The 18,647-nt window shown below is 41.2% G+C and overlaps 1 protein-coding gene across 1 annotated transcript in view; it reads right to left on the bottom strand.

Annotated features, from left to right (window-relative positions):
- The window catches only part of slit3 (slit homolog 3), a 227,285-nt gene that overhangs the window by 44,770 nt on the left and 163,868 nt on the right, over positions 1-18,647 (bottom strand). The window contains exons 7-14 of the mRNA XM_079556106.1: positions 16,261-16,454; positions 14,171-14,315; positions 8,480-8,551; positions 6,982-7,053; positions 5,788-5,859; positions 2,831-2,974; positions 2,336-2,499; positions 648-798 (exon numbers count right to left, since the gene is read on the bottom strand). Of these exons, the coding sequence (XP_079412232.1) occupies positions 648-798; positions 2,336-2,499; positions 2,831-2,974; positions 5,788-5,859; positions 6,982-7,053; positions 8,480-8,551; positions 14,171-14,315; positions 16,261-16,454 (1,014 nt within the window). The remainder of the gene's footprint in view (positions 1-647; positions 799-2,335; positions 2,500-2,830; positions 2,975-5,787; positions 5,860-6,981; positions 7,054-8,479; positions 8,552-14,170; positions 14,316-16,260; positions 16,455-18,647) is intronic.

Genomic DNA, 18,647 nt, shown 5'->3' with positions numbered 1-18,647 from the left:
CGATACGATACGCGATACATGGCTTACGACAACAATAATCTCACGATATGCCGATTATTACACAAAAATAACCTACGATACATCACGATTTTTTTTTAACATGCTACTTTTAACATACTACATATTATTCATCATTTACATTTCTTTTCATGTGCTTTGTACCCCTTTTTATGTGTGTATGATCCCTGAAGATGGGTCTATAGATCTGTCAGTGACTTCATTCACATTTAAATAAACTAGAAACCACAGTTCCATTTCAAAAGGAATAAATCAACCCCAAATAAATCTTATTGATTGAATTATAAAAAATATCTTAAAAGTAATATAATTGTGTGACAGTGTTTGGTCAAAGGGCTGCCCTCTGCTGACTGAATTCTTAATCAATATGAGCCTCTACTGACTCTGAAAACAGTGGAGCACTGCTGCCTCATTATTATGCATGACATCGCTCAATAATATGCACGATGTCATTAAAAGTATCGTTATCGGAATAAAAAGTATCAGTATCGTATCAACCCGCAAAATATCGCGATATATCGTAAAATTGATACTTTGTCACACTCCTAATATAAAAAAGATTATCACGTTATATGAATTCAGGATATTGCCTGGTATGTGAAGAGACATACCAGGTAAGTATGACTTACAGGTCAGTGGTATGTTCAGGTATATGAGGGGGGATGCGGGTCAGTTTGAGGTTGGAGCAGTCCACCACAGTGCCCTCACAGCGACATTTCTCTGGACACACCAAATCCTGGAAGCAGTCTCCACTCAGGCGGCTGCGATAGTCCTCCTGACCTGCAGAGGGCAAAAGCCACAGAGTACAATTGTTTGAGGTAATGTTTCATAAATACACATTTTTATTTGAAACCGATCAACATATGTAAGTGTTTCAACAGATCACAGATGTAAAAAAAATCAACAGACCACAATAATGAAAAAGTTTTATCTGCTCTAAAACTTCAGCTTTTATGTCACATTCCATTGAACAGCTGCTGAAGAGATCGGTGCCAGCCTCTTAAGCACCGCCATGTCACTGGATATTTATGGATAGAGGGAGTTCATATGATTATGCAACCAGATGTTGAGTGGCGAAAAATGTGTGTGTAATGAGGCAAACGGCAGGTACCTGATTAAGGAGCATTGTCCTACTGGCCCAACAAACATGATGTTTTAAACAATACCCTGTTATTTTTTTTGCGCTATCACAGGTGAGCGTTGATCAGCAAACATATATATATTAAAAATATATGGCTTCTTGTGTCCGTAGTCAGTGATTGGCTGGAAAATGCAGGCGTGTGCTGGGCGGTCCCTGGCGCTTGACGGAACCATGTGAGTTCACTGTGGGCGGGGCCACATGGTTAGATCAAGCACAAGAGACAGCTGCACAGAAGGGGCAGGTCCACACAGGAAGAAGGCGGGGCGGGGTCCATCCATACAGGTGAGCAGAGACAACACAGGAAGGACCGCCCACCAACAGTGAACACGTCCAGAGAGGAAGAGGAGGTGCAAGGCATGGTACGGCAAAGAGAAAGGGCCCAAGCAAAGAACGCAGCAACAAGTCTTTGAACCGCTTTGTGAGTAAATACAATCAGAATGCTATGTGGAAAAGATTTTTGTGAGGCTTGGTGAAATAAAATACAATCATTAATAGCAAGTAAATAATTCATTTAGATGCGTATTCATAAAAGCTAATAATTACTTGCCGTATTATTGAATAATTACCAACAATGATTGCTATAATTAAGTAAATTTATGAGCATTAATTAACAAAACATGTGGCTGGAAGCATTTTTTTTTTTTAGAGCAATATAAAACCCATTAGAAAACAAAGGTACGAGAGGAGCACTGTGTCGGTGGGGAGTACGCATTCATATAGTTATTCACTCACACAAGTGGGCGATCACAGCCTGCACTGCTCCCCGGTGACGTGCTTATTGTGCTGTGTCAGGGAAGTGAATGGGCCTGTGGTGTAATTAGTGGGACCCACGGCTCGTATCAAAGAAAATAACAGTGATACTATTCTACCACTGAGACAGGCAGAGGGGGGTTTGGGACGGTTGGGCAGATGCTTCTAATATAGGGACTCAATAGAGATGTATGTAGCAATTGTAATGTTATTATTAAAGGCTCGTGTTCTGGGGAAACTGACTTTTTTTCATATTAATGTGTTTTTAAAGTCACTGGACTCAACACTCAAAACTGTACATGCAACACCAATGTTAAGGTCTCCAAACATACTTTTAGAACCATATTTTGGATCTTTATTTCCAGCAGCACTGACCCCATTCCTTCCTGAAAATACAAGGTAAACACAATTGAACTATTGCCTTACCTGTGCATCTGAACTTCTTGCCTTTGACTTGGCTGATGCGCTTGTTGGCCAGCCTTCGGGGATGGCTGCAGCGCGCTCCGCTCGTCTCTATGGGGTTGTCAAAGAGGTAGTCAGCCAGCCACTTCAGGTGACAGTCACACATGAAGGGATTCTGAGCCAGGTGACTGGGAGAGAAGAACAACAAAACAATTAAAAAACAATTAGGAAATCGGTGTGTTGTGACATCGACTAGTGCTCCACAATCTGTTTTAAAATGCCAGTTTTAGTGCTATTTAATGGACTTCTGTTGGTATTCGGAGCGTGTAAGTTTAATTAGGGCTGCACAATGTTAGGAAAAAAAGGTGATTGTGAACCCTTTTTTTTTTTAGAGCGGCATTATAAACAAATATATATATACTTATGCTTGAAGACATGAATGCCCTAGTCACAACTGAGGATAAATCAATGATAATAGCGTTTGCAATCAAAACTGTACGGCGACAGCATTGTACGTACAGCGTCTTGATGGAGCGCAGTGGTGCGAAAAGGCCTTTGCTGATGGTTTGCAGCTTGTTGTCATACAGAGACAGCAGATTGAGGTTTTGCAGGTCTTGGAAAGTGTTGACCCGGAGGCAGTTTATTTTGTTGGCATTCAATAACCTGAAACACATGGAAATACATCATTGAAATATTAATGCCCTCTTACACTCTTACAGAATAAGGTCATCAATTCAGTGCAATCCTTTCCCATCGCCTTTTATTCACTACATTTTTATTTCTGGTTGTGACATACATCCTGATACAGCCCATATATACTTCACATAGGGAACGGTAAATATCAGGTATTTGGTGTACCTTGTTTGGCTTGGACAAACAGGCGAATGCAGGCCTAAGAAACAGGAATGCGGGATGAATGTATGAAACAACAGCGTGAGGTACAGAGCTGACAGGTGAAGATTTGATTTGGACTGATACATTTTAGTGGAATGGGCCAGCTGCCAGAACGGAGGAGGGAAATGAGAAATGTGATGGGGGGATTAGGTAAATGACAGGGAGATGGCCACGTATCTGCGCTTTGTTCAAGACTAAGATGTCAGTTTAAACCATTACTTTACCATCAGCTCATCTTTTAGCTCAGGTTTTACTGCCAAAGGTTAATTGCATAGGAAACGATATCCAATGGTTTTTGGAGAAAGATTAAATTATGGGACACGAAGAAACCCAGGCAAACATGGGGAGAACACGCAAACTCCACACATAATCGAACCTTCAAAATTGTCTGTTGAATGAAATACAGGTTCATGAGAGTAAGGAGCCACTGCATTGTATCGCATTTGCTTTTAACAGAGTGGACCATCATATTCCCCATCAAGTGTCAAGGTTATACCCCCCCCCTCCCCCCCAGCTGCTCAGCTTATCATTTCTTATCCATGTAAAGCGACCATCTCAGACCTCGGTCCGGCTTCCTGCTTCCTCATCTGGGCTCATCCTAACAAGGGTGTCTTCACTCACACACACGTCCGCAGGTATATCAAAAACACACACACGTCTGTGCCACATTCACGCCTCATTAGTCTGCTCACAGGGGGAACTAATTACTTCAGACTGCAACACTAAAACAAAGCACTGCAAACAATATAATAAAGAGCGGCCCGGTGGCTATACAGAGCAATAAACACATCTTCGCCCCTGACAGCTGATGTCCTGCATGATTTACTGCTCAAAGACAATATAGGCTTTTCAATTATTACACTGTGTGCTTGACGGCAATTGGCTATGACCACATGACAGTGATGTAGGGCGGAATATTCATCCTGTTATTAAATGTTATCCGAAGGAAGGGTAGGGGCAAGTAGCTGTAGGTGTATGCTTTTAGAGGTGACAAATGGCTGTGGTGCAAATTTATTGCCAATCCTGGGCTATAGTACGACTATGTACACGAAATAAGATACACTCTGGCAGATTGAATTAGACAATCAGAAATAAATGATTTGACAAACATACTACATACATACTACATACATACTACAGTGTAATGCAGTGCGCCTATTGTTCTAGGACACTAATGTGGTATTACTTGGCAAACCTATATTCTAATTTTGCAACAAAATCATTTGTCAATTAGGGAAAACACTTTTGCAAAAGAAACATCTAATTGTAATTATTCTGACAAGATTGGAAAATATCTTTTCAAACCGGGGGCAAGCTTGCAGTGCACATTTTTAACGGCTTAGAAAATGCTGAATGCTTAACAAAATGAAGATCACATCCATAAGCAACACCTTTGCTTGGGAGTTTTTCTAATACACATAAAAAAAATTGAAATGCAAATAATGGTCTGGCATTTCCCTGTCAATTTTCTACATTGCATCTGCCTCTCCCTTTATGCTCTGACTTTGTTTCTTATCCCACACGAGCCATCTTTCGCCTCACTATCCATCTATCTGTTTAACCCCCGCCTACGCCGCTGCCCCCTCCCTGGTTGGGACTACCCAGCGTGCATCCTAATGACCCGCCTCAGCCTGCTGTAAAAGGTGTTTGGTGTAAGACCCACTCATCCTCATTCGCTTTGCCTCGCTTCTCTTTACGACGGAAAAACCCGAACATTAGCTGTTTTCTGTGGCGAACTGCGGCATTTCCCCACCACCATATGCCACATATATAGCACTAATGTAGCTTTCTCTGTGCTCCCATACTGCTGCACTGTGAGCACTAGTCACGACTAAACAGCACCCCTTCATCACGTTTTTTACCTTTGCGCACCGCTTTGATTCAAATTGATCATTTAGCAAAGACCCCTGCAGACTCGTACACACAATGCAGAGCAGATGGAAGGTTAATGCATGAGGGGGGAATTGTACTGGAGCTACTACTGTGCAGTAATGATAATTCCAAAGACATGCACCTGTGAGAACAAAAGTCTCAAATTATACAGAGATGCACAAGCAATATAGGTCCATAAGATGCGCAGTATTTTTATGATTCATGCTCGCAATTATGGATTATGTGTAGATTCCTTGACACAATAGAATGTGCAACAAAAAATATATAATAGCTAATTTCACTTAATCTTCTACAACTTCTTAAGGGCTTGATTCAAACTGTTTCTGTCGTCTTGATTTGTATCCTTAGACTTTGCATCGTCTTTGGCGCTTCACAACGAACTACAGCTCCTGTCAATGCCAAAGTCTTTTACAACAGTCGACACTCAGCCGACACTCATAAAGCTGCATGGCCATCATCTGATTCTGTGTGCTTTGCTTTCATCTTTTGAGGTGCAATGACAGACACCGACATTTGGCTTTTTGCGTTACCTTTGAGGTAAGTTTCTAGCTCTACGTACACAAACTCTTCCTCTTAGTACAAAATGGTTTGTTTTGCTGAATGTGCACTAAATAATGTATTTCACTATTGTCTTCTGCGCACACGGACTCATCCATGAGTTTACAGCAGAGTGCGCGGAGAGTACTTACAGCAGCTGCAGGGAAACCAGTCCATCAAACAGTCCCTTGGGCAGCTCCGTGATCTTGTTGCCATACAGCACCCTGCACAGGACAGAGCAAGAACACAAAAACACTATCAATCAGAGGGTTTCTTACCTTTACCACCTACACCGTTCCGTGGGCGCCGATGTGCTGCAGTTAGAAGCCTTTCCAAGAGTGGTGCGAAAAGGTGCCGCTTTCCATAACTTTTATAAGAGAATACTGAATAAAACTCATTATTTGTGTAGTATTCACTATCAGGAGGGAATACAGCAGTGGTTACAGTGGTGCAGATGATATACCCTCCATCTACAGCAAAATCAGTTTCAGAGGCTCAGTCCAAAGAAATGCATTGCTTTTTCCCTTTTCCTTTTTTTTCCCCTTTAGCCTGCGTGACGCTAAGCTCTTGTTTCTAAACTCAGAAAGACGGTGTCTATCATTACTTGTACAAGACAGATCTAATCAATCAAAAGTTGAGTTGTTGCTGGAGGTGACACCTATCATGGTCCGAATATTAAAACCGCAGAGCATAGAAATAAAGATTTTTCCACAGCTAACAGCGTTTTAGCCCGTTGCTCCGGAGCGATTATGAGATTACAGCCGATCTCCTCATTTCCGTAGCAGGCATTTAACTCAGTCCAGCGGTTTTATATTTTGCGGCACCACGCCTGGGCTGGCCGCTGCAGCGCGAGCCGCGGAGCTTGCTGACACTTGTGTATGTTTAGCCGCGTTCACCTTGTCTGGCCCCTTCTCGTCTGCCTGTCTAATTTCCACGCTCCGCACTGATTTGTATTATAAACTGTCCTTCATGTTCTTATCTCAGTCGCACGGACACGCGGGTTATGATTGTAAACACGCGGCCTTGTGTCAGCGCCAATATTTTGCGTGTTAAATGTCCGGAAAAGCCATGACTTCCAGGTGAATGTTTGCGTTCACCCCTGGGACATGACAGGTGATGACAGGTGACAGCCGCAATGTCAGGAATCTGCCAAATATGTGCCAAGCGTCCACCTTCTAATATGCTACATGACGTTGTTTCATTTGATTTATTAGGGATTACAAGATAACCATATAAGTAACAACTATCGGTACCTAAAGTTGACTAAAAGTGTGGTATTTCCAGACTGAACTTTTTGGGTTTGTGAGTGAGAGATGACAGGCGGCAGGGGCTCGTCCCGTACTTACAATGACGTGAGCGATCGCAGGCCGCTGAACGCGTCGGCAGCGATGTCAGAAATCTGGTTCTTGCTCAGGTCGCTGTGGGAGAGACACAGAGAGGAGCCGAGTGTGTTACCGTAAAACACAGTAATGGGGGTACATTCTCTCTGAACTGTGTGACAAATGATCATGAGGATACATCAGCAGAGGTCAAGGCAAGGGGACAGAAGCCCTGTAAAAAAAAAAAAACCCTGACAGAATGTAAAGTGTGTGAGAGGGCGATGGTGTGATGGACAGGGAAGCGTCAGGGGAGAGGGAGAACCGACAGCGGCGCTATGTTAAGTGCAGTTCATGTCATGGACTTGTAACTCTGTAAAATATATTATTCAAGGCTTTTGTCGAGGTTAAAAACGCCATCGGTGACTGAGAGAAGAGGACTGGGGAGTATCACCTTAAAACCTCTCACAAGTTTGGCACTTTCAGCATTAGCATGGAATGGACATTTTTCATCAGAGTTCTTTATGGTGTGAGGTGTAAAGAGACGAAGTGTGGCAGAGAATATAAGAGATGCGTCTCGAGTCTATAAAAGAGTCATCATCACACGGAAAGACTTTTACCTTCCATTACTTACATTACAGGCAAGTTCTGTCTGACTTAGCAGAACAGAACTGGAGTAAAGCAGCTTTCTGCCATTTTCTTGTTCAAACTAAAGAAAGACGTTACATTAAGGAACCTTCATAGATGTAGACAGAATCGCGTCACAGAAGAGGGCGTGGCTTCACTGGGGGGGGAAAAAATCTTTTGGGAAAGTCTTTTTAGCAATTTTCTGGCAAAATATAAACTTATTTATCACATACAAATAAAGTCAAGTCTAAATCGGGCGCATATGGATGTTTATTCACAGCAGATTGTTCAGCTGAAGCGAAAAAGTGGTAGCTGTATTAGCACGATGTTAGCATTCTCCATTATTTATGTATTTATGGGCTGTTGAACCACTTTGCTGCTCCCCATGTCTTTATATCTTTATTTCCTAGAAAACTACATTCATCATTCAGCATTGGTTAAAGTATAATTGAATAATTTGAGATTTGGGAAAACCTTCCTCCAAATTGTTTTCCCCTTTAACTGTTTTCAAGCATGACCATATATGGGCGATTCCAGAAATGGTGTCTGTATCTATACTGACTTGTTGGTGATTACCTTTTACATAATGTTAACTAAGTAAGTAAGTAAGTAAGTCATTTTTTATGGAAAGAAAAATAGTAGCCTGAAGTATGGGCTAAATTGGTACATTCTTGAAATATGACAGGCACGGAGATATTTATAAATTCTTAAATGCTCTAACATGAAACCTTACTTTTAGAAGCTCTTTTTCTGCAATGTGGCAAGATCTAAAAAATGCATTAAATTTATCTCAAAACATTGGGGACCAGTACTTTTTAAGATGGTTATGGTAATTTTTTGACTAAATGAAGTCATATAGATAAAACTTTATGGTTCACTTTATTAATTGAAACACACTTACATTCTCTTGAGCTTCTTGTAGGCAGTGAAGGCTCCTGGCGGGACACTTTTAATCAAGTTTTGCTCCAAACGGCTGAAGGGAGATAGAAAAAGAATGTGAGTGGGTGGTTGAAAACTATGAGTAAGAACAGTCAACAGTAAAACCTGAGTTCTGAATATTCATTGCACCCAGTGCTCAGGCCCGTTAAGCTCCAAGCCCCAGCGGAACACAGAGATCAAAAGGTTCCTGTTCTAAGTAATATCTGCATCTTTAGGGCCGCTAGCTTTGTGCCTTACAGCGGGGGTCGCTCCGGGTCATGCTGCGTGAAATATTGAGTGAGATTGTTCAGCACAATAATAATGAGCTTACAAGGGACCGGCCCCTTTCAGGAACAGGGGAACTTTACAGACTGTGAGAAAAACTAAAGTCCAGCAAACCGAATCTGGCCCCTCTGACCACATTCACTGTGTGCGCACAAACGAACGTGACCACAGTGGGCTGGAGGTGCGGCAATGTAAATAATGTTTCCAAGCCAAACGAACTCGCGGTATCAGGCCTGCTGTCAGTCAGAAATAATGAAACCTTTCGCTGCATAAATCGTACATAGGAATGGCTGGAAACTGACAGTGGTCCCTAAACAATTTTCGTTTTGCAATTGTAATTTTGGTTGTAATATAAACCCATGTTAAAACGGCAGTGTTTCTGATACTTGTCAAGTCATGTCAAGCAAAAATCAAGACTACCAGCCTATTAATGACTACTGTTCTAAGTCACCGGTTTCATGGGTGTGTCTTCATTCACCGAATAGCATTAGAACTGGCCCAAATGTATATAGTTTAAACAACATTTTTATTGCAAATTCAACACTTAAAGCAAAACTAAGTAACTCATGCCCCTAGAGGCCATAAGCGCCACTGCAGGTGTCATAACCCTTTTTTGTTTTACTCCTAATTGAGAGTAAATACTACACTGACAGAAAAGACAAAGGAATCATTTTTTTCACTCAAACTTGGCTGTAAATACTGTTTAAGTGGCGCTAGCCCACAGTTAGCTTTGCCTGTTAGCCTGTTAGCTTCTTCTTCATGAAATTAGTGTGTATTGCGTCTGCGACCCGGAGCAGGGAAAGTTGCAAGTGTGGGTTTCTGGGCAGAGACTCCAGGGGGAGATGAAAGACCCCCCAATCATCCCATTAACACTTGTATTACCCCCTGAGGGATTACGGAAGGGACTTATTTAGGTAAACAAGTTACTTTAGTTCTTTAAATTTCAGTATTTGGTACAGTTACACATACAGTGTTCTCTAATCTCTGGCCATTTTCTCCATGGTTTGATAGAAATCGTCCATCTATTATAAGTCAACTTTCAATTGATCCCAATATAGTGTCGCTCTAAGTGGGGAGGCACCTGAAATGCCCCTGACCACTTCGTCCTGTGTCCTCCGCCCTTGAAGCACTTTGATACTGACCACTGCAGGCTGGCCCACCCAACTAGAACTGAAGTTTTGGATATTCAGAGCTGAATTGTTCATACTCTACATAATATACAATACACTTATAATATAATGTATCGTTTACAAAGAGAAAATGTCTGTCATTCACATTTCCTCTTTCGTTTTGATAATGTTATGCTTGGTCAGTGTTCTACATTCTGGTGCCAAAGGGGCTTCATGATTACCCTGGACATTGCATACTCATCGTATTGTTCAGGTTGAATTGCTCTCTTATATTAGACAGATCCATATAGCCCCCTTTAGGGAAATGCCTAAAGTGATGCTCTGGCCAACACGTTCATTTATGCAGCCCATGGTTTTTCATGTCCCCATGTTTTTCCATGGGAGTAAGGGGAATAGTGAGCACAATAGAGGAGAGGCAAAATTGTAGGCGAAGCAGTGATTGTGGTGAGGTCCCAAGGCCAGACGCAGGGTCATCTGTCAGAATGATAAATGGGAACTAATCCAGTATTCTTGTTCTTTTTTTTTTGCCCCTCTTCCGTCAACACCACGTCCTGACCTCTACTCTCCATCCCATGCTTTTTTGTTAACGCTGTCCTTGGTTACACCTATTTGTACTTTTACGACTCTAACAAGCTTTTAAAAAAATCAATATGGTTTGCGAAGTGAAGGACTAATGTGGGATATTATGCGATAAACAAAGCAGCAAAGCATTAATGAAATTGCACTTGAAAAAAGGTGACCTGCCACGATGGCCTCTTGTTCGCCAGAAGGGGATACAGAGATACAGCACACTATGGTGGGTGTGCACAACGCGTATGTAAATTCTTCTTTTGACCTTCACAGTTTAATGGAGAGCGTTTGACTCTGAATTTTGGTTTGAATCCATATCCAGAGCTGGAGGTTTATTCTTGAGGGATCAGTCCAATTTTCTTAATAACTAAACACTAAAGCAACATCTTTCTGTTGATGATATTGCATATATGGTGCTCTGACACGAGCCTACTGTTTTTCGTTCTAACAAGGTATCAACAGTGTTCATGTTCAGCTTCTCTCTACCCCGGGGTAACTCTGATGTAAATATTAGTCAATGTAAATATATGTATATATGTAAATATGATATGTATATTTTGTAACATTTTGCACATTCACTGGTGTATACATACGTTTTTTACAAATAATCCTGTGGTTGTCACTCGCCATGCTAAAGTAAGCCTACACTCATCTGTCTCTACTGTCCTGCACAAGAACCTGTTTAGTTTGGTTCTCTGTGCGTTGCAACATTGTATGTCATGTCTTTTTGTGAAACTCATATCATGTGACATGTGTCATGTGACAAGGACACATGACCCCTACAATTAAGCTGTGTATATATACAGGTGTGTAAGAGCTAATTTTTTATTGTCTGAAGAAGGGCTAAGGCCCGAAACGTCACTATCTGGTGAGCATTAAATAAGCTTTGGAGCGACTAAGTTGTGCAGATCTTTTATTTATTTGTTTTTACGAGCCTACTGTTCCCACTCTGATTTTTGACATTTTAGTGTAAACTTTATTAATTTGTACATTCTGTAGTTAAATAGTGAGCGAACTGCACTTTTTTTTAGGAGCCAAATGATCTTGCTGGTGAACTGAAAGTGGCACACTCTGACCACCCATCGGGAAGAGGAAGTGCGCGCATTCAGCAGTGCATCCAGACAGCATCGGTCGAGCGTTATAGCTTTTAGCACTTGCCGCACCAGCAAAGCTAGCACCACTTTCTCCATAAAAAGGGCCCGATCGTGCGTACGTCGGCTGTACACTACATAAAAGTAAAAAGAGTATTATCGTGGTTTAGCGCCCTCTTGTGGGGATCAATTCAAGTCTCTGGGACCAAGCGTGCTCTACACCATTTTGATAATGAGCAAGCTGAGGTGAGGCCACGATTGTTGGTGTGGTTGCAAAAGTTATATTTTTATGTTGATTCCTTTATTGTATGAATGTGGTATTTATGTAGAGTTTATAAGGACAATTTGCTGTTTCATAATCTGTAATTTGTGATTTGATTATCACTTACGCAGTACTCTTTGTAGTCACTGCTCAACTGTTGGGTGTCCAAAGTCCAAGGCTGACCACTTTTAATATTTTATTAGGTACATTTATCACTTTATTTTATTGTACATTTATTGTTGGAGTCCATTTTGATAATGAGGCAGACGAGTTGCTGCTCAACTGTTGGGTGTCCCAGGTCCAAGGCAGACCAGTTTTGTTGCACAGAGATAAAGTGTACAACCACTCCAAGCAAATGACTTGCAAAACAGATTCAAACCCATTCATAACTAAATTACATTAAAGGTACACTTACACGCCTTCCAATCTACTTCTACATTTAACACGAGTTACATAATCACTGATTACACTGGTCTAACACACTTCCAATCACATCCAGTAAATGTTACTGCCTCAATTTCAGTTTGAGTTGATATGAAACACTTGCATAGTCCTGGCACAACAGCCCTCACTCCAAGGTGCTTTGTAGTTTGGCTCAAATCCCTCTTTCAATTTACCCACCTCCCGCCTCCGGCAACCCACAAGATCTTATTTAGATGAAGAGGTCAAAATAAATATAGAGCGTAGGGATATTGACTTGGACAATCTGCACACACAACAGGTTAGAAATTATATTTAGGTGCTTCTACAAGGTTAGTGCGAAGCCACTTAAGGCACGCATTAAGAAAGAGACTGTTTTGCAAGCAGCGTATACAGAAAAATCGATACTGTCTCAGAGATGATAAAATGACAAGTCAAATGAGAGATAAATTTGACAAGACACACTACAATCTTGGACAGGTATTCTGCTGTCACCCCAAGCCCTTTGTTATAACACCGTATTTGTGCATTTGACACAGTAGTATCAATCTACATACAGTGCTGTTTGCTAATGTACAGGCGCTCGCACAATCTTGGCAGCGCTCCTTGCCACGAGCATGCTGAAAGATGATTTTGTCGACATTGGAGGACTGACAATTCATCATCCTATTATGGGCTATTGTTTCGGGCCACGGCTGCAACATTTATTAGAATAGATCCAATGCAAAAAACACCCCGCGGATCGGATACGCTTTGGCAAATTGATAGGAATGCATATGTGGCCAATGTGTTTTGCTGTATCGATCGGAGTAAGATGTAAGTAAAGAAAGTGGGTGCATGTAAGAGGTTTGTGTGTGCGGCCCGATTACTTATGCAGAGGAGCTATCTGGGGGTGGTGCAGCATTGCAGGGGAGAATTGCTCCTTTTGCACAGGGCAATCAAGCAGCTGTCCTCTATATAAACAAACAGAGCAGCGATCAATATGGATATCAAACACGTCCCGCTGTGTGGACCAGCCGGTGGCAGAGGCACAGAGGATTACATTTACACTCAAGACCAGTGTTCATTTTGTTGTCCAATATATTTCCTCTTGGTTTACAACCCCAAACCACACAAGGTTCCAAGGAAAAGGTCTGGTTCTTTGCATGTGCTCAAGGTCCCTAAGGCCAGGAATCTTGTATAAGAATATGTTTTGAATTGACTAAATGTATTACAGATTAAATCGACAACAATCCTTCACTTCCGAGGAAAAATCTGCTTTGTTTGTAGAGCTTATATAAGCCACAACTCAACGCTGACCCAACACTGGCCCAATGCTGATAATCTAAACTTAAAGAAGAACTAAGTAACTTGTTTAGCTTAATAAATCCTTTACATAGTCCCTCTGGGGGTAATACAAGTCTTAATAGGATGATTGGGGGGTCTTTCATCTCTGGCCAGAAAACCACAATTGCAACTTCCCTGCCTCCGGGTCAGAGGAGTAATACACAGAATAACGAAGAAGAAGCTAACAGGCTAACGAGCAAAGCTAACTGTGGGCTAGCACCGCTTGTGTAATTGGGTTGGGGCACAATTTATAAAATCCCTCTCTCCCTTTGTCTTTTCTGTCAGCATCGTATTTACTCTCATGGACAATGAGAACCAGTTGAAAATATCGGTTTATATATAGGTTTATATATTTTAATGCATCTTCTATATTTATTTAAAGTAAATTAGCTAAATTATGTTAATTCTTAATATGGTTCAAAAGAGTTTACACAAACCAGGGTCTAAAACTCAAAATCAACACAGTTTGTGACAAATGGAAAAATAATTCATTAAGAACATAATTCATTCATGAACAACATTAAAAAAAAGGTTTTAATAGGTAGACGTCATACAGTGTTATTTGTAGTTAAAAGTTGATTAAAGCTTACATCTCCACAATGCCCTCGGGCAGGTTGGCAGGGATCTCCGTCAGGCCTTTGCGGCGACAGTCCACGATGTTGTTGTTGCAGCTGCAGCTCAGGGGACACACAGCGACTGGAGGGAGGCACGTCTTCGATTCAGTCTGGACCGGACCTGTGGAGGTGCGAATAGTTGAATGTTTGAATGTGGATCTGCAAGTCATTATGGATGACTTTGTCGTGGTCTGGGGGTAGTTCAAATCAAACACTGAGATGAAAAAGTTTGACTAAAGTTTGTGTTTCAAGACCACAGGAAAAAGGAATGAAGCAATACTCTGGTAAAGCAGCAGTAATACATAGGGATTGAGATTTTATTTATAAGAAGACCCAGAAGTGAGGGGAATTAATTTACATACAAACACACACACAAGCAAAAAGGAAAAGGTGGCACCAACAAAGAATAGGTAAAATTGCTTTAAGACTTTAGATCCTAATTTTAAATACAAATCTGAAAGAATTTTTCTGAAACATTTTAACTCCAGCATGCCATTTGTTTTGCTGAAAACGTATGTGATTGAAGCAATCATATGATGAAAAATATATTTAAGAAATGAGTGTATAATGAAAACCAAGTTTTGTCAATCTTTATTACATTTCTCACCCTAAAATACATTTTGTAGTTAATGGCATAAAACAACAAACTATATATTACATCTTAGGCTTCTGTGCATCCTATTAACCTTTGGATATACTGCATACTGTATATCCCGAAGTTGGGAAAAAGCAATCTATACTTGTATCTTGGTTATGAATGCATTTAAATACATTACACAGAAATTGCACTAAAAATTCAAATGAAAACTAGTTTTAAGTAAGACACAGATAGCTCTGGATAAACACAGGAGACCAGGTAAGACTGGGGAGAAACAGGAAATTAGCCCAGCGAGGAGGTAGGCCGAGATAAAGCAGACAAATGGCCAGAGAACAGGGGCATGAATAGTGCATTAGATAAAGAGGGCTGGGGCTGGAGCTGGAATAAAACAAGACAAGACGCTGCGACTGAGGAAAGAGCAGTCAGAGGAGGTCCCCGGCAGAGCAGAGGAGATGAAGCTAACGGCTAATAAAGAGAGCGTGGGCTGACAGTCTATTAGCGCAGAGAGCTGAATCAGACACCCATAAACATCCTATACTATCTGCTGCTGATAACACCACCACCACACTCACGCACGGCTTTATGGCTGATGAGGCACGCTTACAAAGTATAATGCTCTCTCTGGGAACTCGATGCCAAGCTCTGGATAACAATGCTCTTTATAATAATTGCTGTTTGGTTTAATTGTATAACTATGTCTTAGTGTGAGTTGACATGAAAGTTGACATAAACTTTACAAATGTTATTGGAACAACTCATATAATTAAATACAATCCAGCTACGATGTTTTAATGTTTAGTGAGCTGTGTCTAAAGTAATTAAAGACATAGAAATTCAACAGTAAAATATTTTAAAAAAAAAAGTAATTAATGGGCCATGGATAAAATGCAAATCGATGTTGAGAGCTGAGGATGTTTAAAGGGAATCTATACTGTAATGACATTCAGAAAATACTTATTTCACTCATAAAGAATACATGATTTGTTTTTCACAGTGTGAGATACTTCCTCCTCAACACATTCATTATTAGTCATCTTGGTCTGGACACTTACGTGTGTGCAGATCAAGACCATATGTGCTTTTTCTAAACCAGTGCCTTAGGTCTGAGTGTTTTCTGTGCTTCTAGTTTTGACTTTTGTGGTCTTTAAACTTAGCTCTTCTTGCACAAACATACAGTACGTACGTTTTGTCAGCTCAGTGAAAGCCATCTTCCACAGGACAAGAAAGTCTTGTGTTTGAATCCACAATCATCACTCCTCTGTTTTTTTCAAAGCCTTTCCCAAAAAGTGTTTTATGAGCATTGTTTAAATAAATGTTATGAAAGCCAAGTCAGGCTGTTTTATTATGACTATAACTTAGAGGCATGACATCATTACTTCCTGCGATAATAACAGCCCATACAACTGCCTGGAAATGTAGTTCAACATGGACATTAAAAGCAGTTGTTAGTGCCATCTTGTGAGCTCACCATTGCAGACAAAATCCTTCTTCTGGACGTCCGGGACATTGAGGCCTCTCATGTGGGCGGGGGACATGCACTGGGTGAAGGGGGCCAGGCCCCTTCTGGCACGAAGCCAATCGGAGAGCCAGGAGAGGTGACAGTCGCAATGGAGGTTGTTAGAGTGCAGACGCCTAAAGGAACATAAAGAATGGAAATTATGACTTCAAGTGCGTTCAAGAAGTATTCAAACCCCATTTTTCATTCCAATACAGATATTCTGATACAAAAAAGGTATATTAATATATCCTGAAAAAAAAGTGTGTCAAAGTCTATTCACAATCTCCAGAGTTGAAAAAGATTGCCTCAGCTTTACTATGTACACAGCTTTAAGCTTCACAAGTGGTAAGTGAAGGTGCACACCGCAATGTCCTCAGTCCTCTTTTCTCAGAGGTATGTCCCAATATGAGAGGAAACACTGTCCATTCACAGGGAGAGGGTGAGCAAAGAAACTGGATCAAAAGTGTGCCAGGGTTTTGAAATATGACAGATCACTTGAGAAAAGAGTGCCCCAGCCATTGTAGCGCTTGCCACATGTTGCTAACTTAATTGACACCCAAAAGCGTCCAGCTAAACATGAAGTTTGTAGATAATGGATCTCATGTTACCTAATACAGTGCTTCATCCTACTGTAATTGACTGCAATCGACTGAATAAATGATGAATTTGCAATTTGAGGAGCTCCCTAAAGACATTACTCTTACACTCTATCATGCACTAAAGATACTGAGCCTTCAAGTTTTATTAAGTGAACCACAGCACTCTTTCCTTCGCTCGTAATTGTATAACTTTATCGCATCTACGTTTAATATTGTCTGACATTTGAATGTTTTATTTACTGACAAACAGAGAGTTATAAAGTCTTAACTATTTCCTTTGGGAGGTGACACGTTTACTCACAATACGACGTCGCCCCTTGGTGACCCTATTAAATGGACTCATCAATTTCTGAAGCATCAGGTGGACTAGACGACTTTAAGAGCCTAGGAATAGCACATCCCGCACCCAAACAGTGAAGAGAGAGAGAGGGGCAACCAACAGCAGAATGTGTTGTCAGCGTATTATATGCCAGCCGGGATATCTACCCTTTCAGAAGACAGGCCTCCCTTTGTAATAAAGCAGAGGACAAATCCTGTTATGGAACTGAGATGGGCTCATTGATGCTAGCAGCGGGGGCAGTGAGTTTTAATACCGCTCTCCCATTATAAATCCAGTTTATAGTCAAGGCCCCGCCTGGAGATAGCCACATCCCGGCCCACCCTCGGTTCAGCTTTAATTACTGACAAGTAGGATTAAAACCCAGGGGAGAATGGAGCAGGCGGGGGTCTACAGGCGAAGCTAGCGTATGTGCGCCCGAGTAAGTCAATTTGTTTGTTGCAGGTGACTCGGGGCATATAATGTTACAGTGAACGAGAGCGGCTTGTGGTGAGGCCTGAGGGGGACCATGAGGACAGCTTTGATCCGCACAGCAGGAGGCGTAATCTCATCTTTGTGTGCTTTTGAATAAAAGTCAAAACTGTAATATGATTTCTGCTAATAGGAAATGGGATTGCAAAAATACCGTGGACTGTATTTGGAACAGGAGTAAATGGAAACAGAGTGGTTTGGAATTACGGGATATTTCAGCAAAAAGGCTGCAGGTTCAATCCCTCAATCTCAATCTGTCTCGTTCAGTGAGGATTGGAGGAAGTCCAATCCTCCAAAGTCATGTACAGGTGAAATTGAGCAATTAAATCAAGACAATCTGACAATTTAAAGTGACACTGACATTTCTTTTTCTATGAAGATACATATATCTGTATTTTTCGGACTATAAGTCGGACATTTTCTCATAGTTTGACTGGGGGTGCGACTTATACTCAGGTGCAACTTATATATAAAAATATACAATTTCACATGTTTGCTATTTTCACACTGACAGCCGCGAGAGGGCGCTCTAGGCTAGTACCAGTATGTCCTAGTCCTGTACCACTGAACATTTTAAATACGGTAATCGAGCAGCAGAAAGAAAGTTTGGAGTGCAGAAGTTACTCTTACTGCAATGAAGAAAACAAAAAAAGCTAATCGCTTTTTTTTTTTGCCACAGGTAGAGGAATGAGTTCGCAAATGGTTGCTTGAACAATGTGCTGCCAGGAGAGGCTTGTCACCGATTGCACCAGAGTGGCTGGTGCGACTTATACTCCGGAAGGAATTACATATGTTTTTTTCTTCTCATATCCATTTTTTGGCAGGTGCGACTTATACTTCGGAGCGACTTATAGTCCAGAAAATAAGGTAACTTTTTTTTTTTTCCATCATCCAGACAGGCTTTGTGATTATATTATTTTGATTCATCCTGGGACTAGAAGATGGTCTGG

The sequence above is a fragment of the Gobius niger genome, assembly GCF_951799975.1.
Source record: "Gobius niger genome assembly, chromosome: 5".
Lineage (NCBI taxonomy): Eukaryota > Metazoa > Chordata > Actinopteri > Gobiiformes > Gobiidae > Gobius > Gobius niger.
The sequence above is the reverse complement of the archived record's forward strand: the minus strand, read 5'-3'. Positions and strand labels throughout refer to the sequence as shown.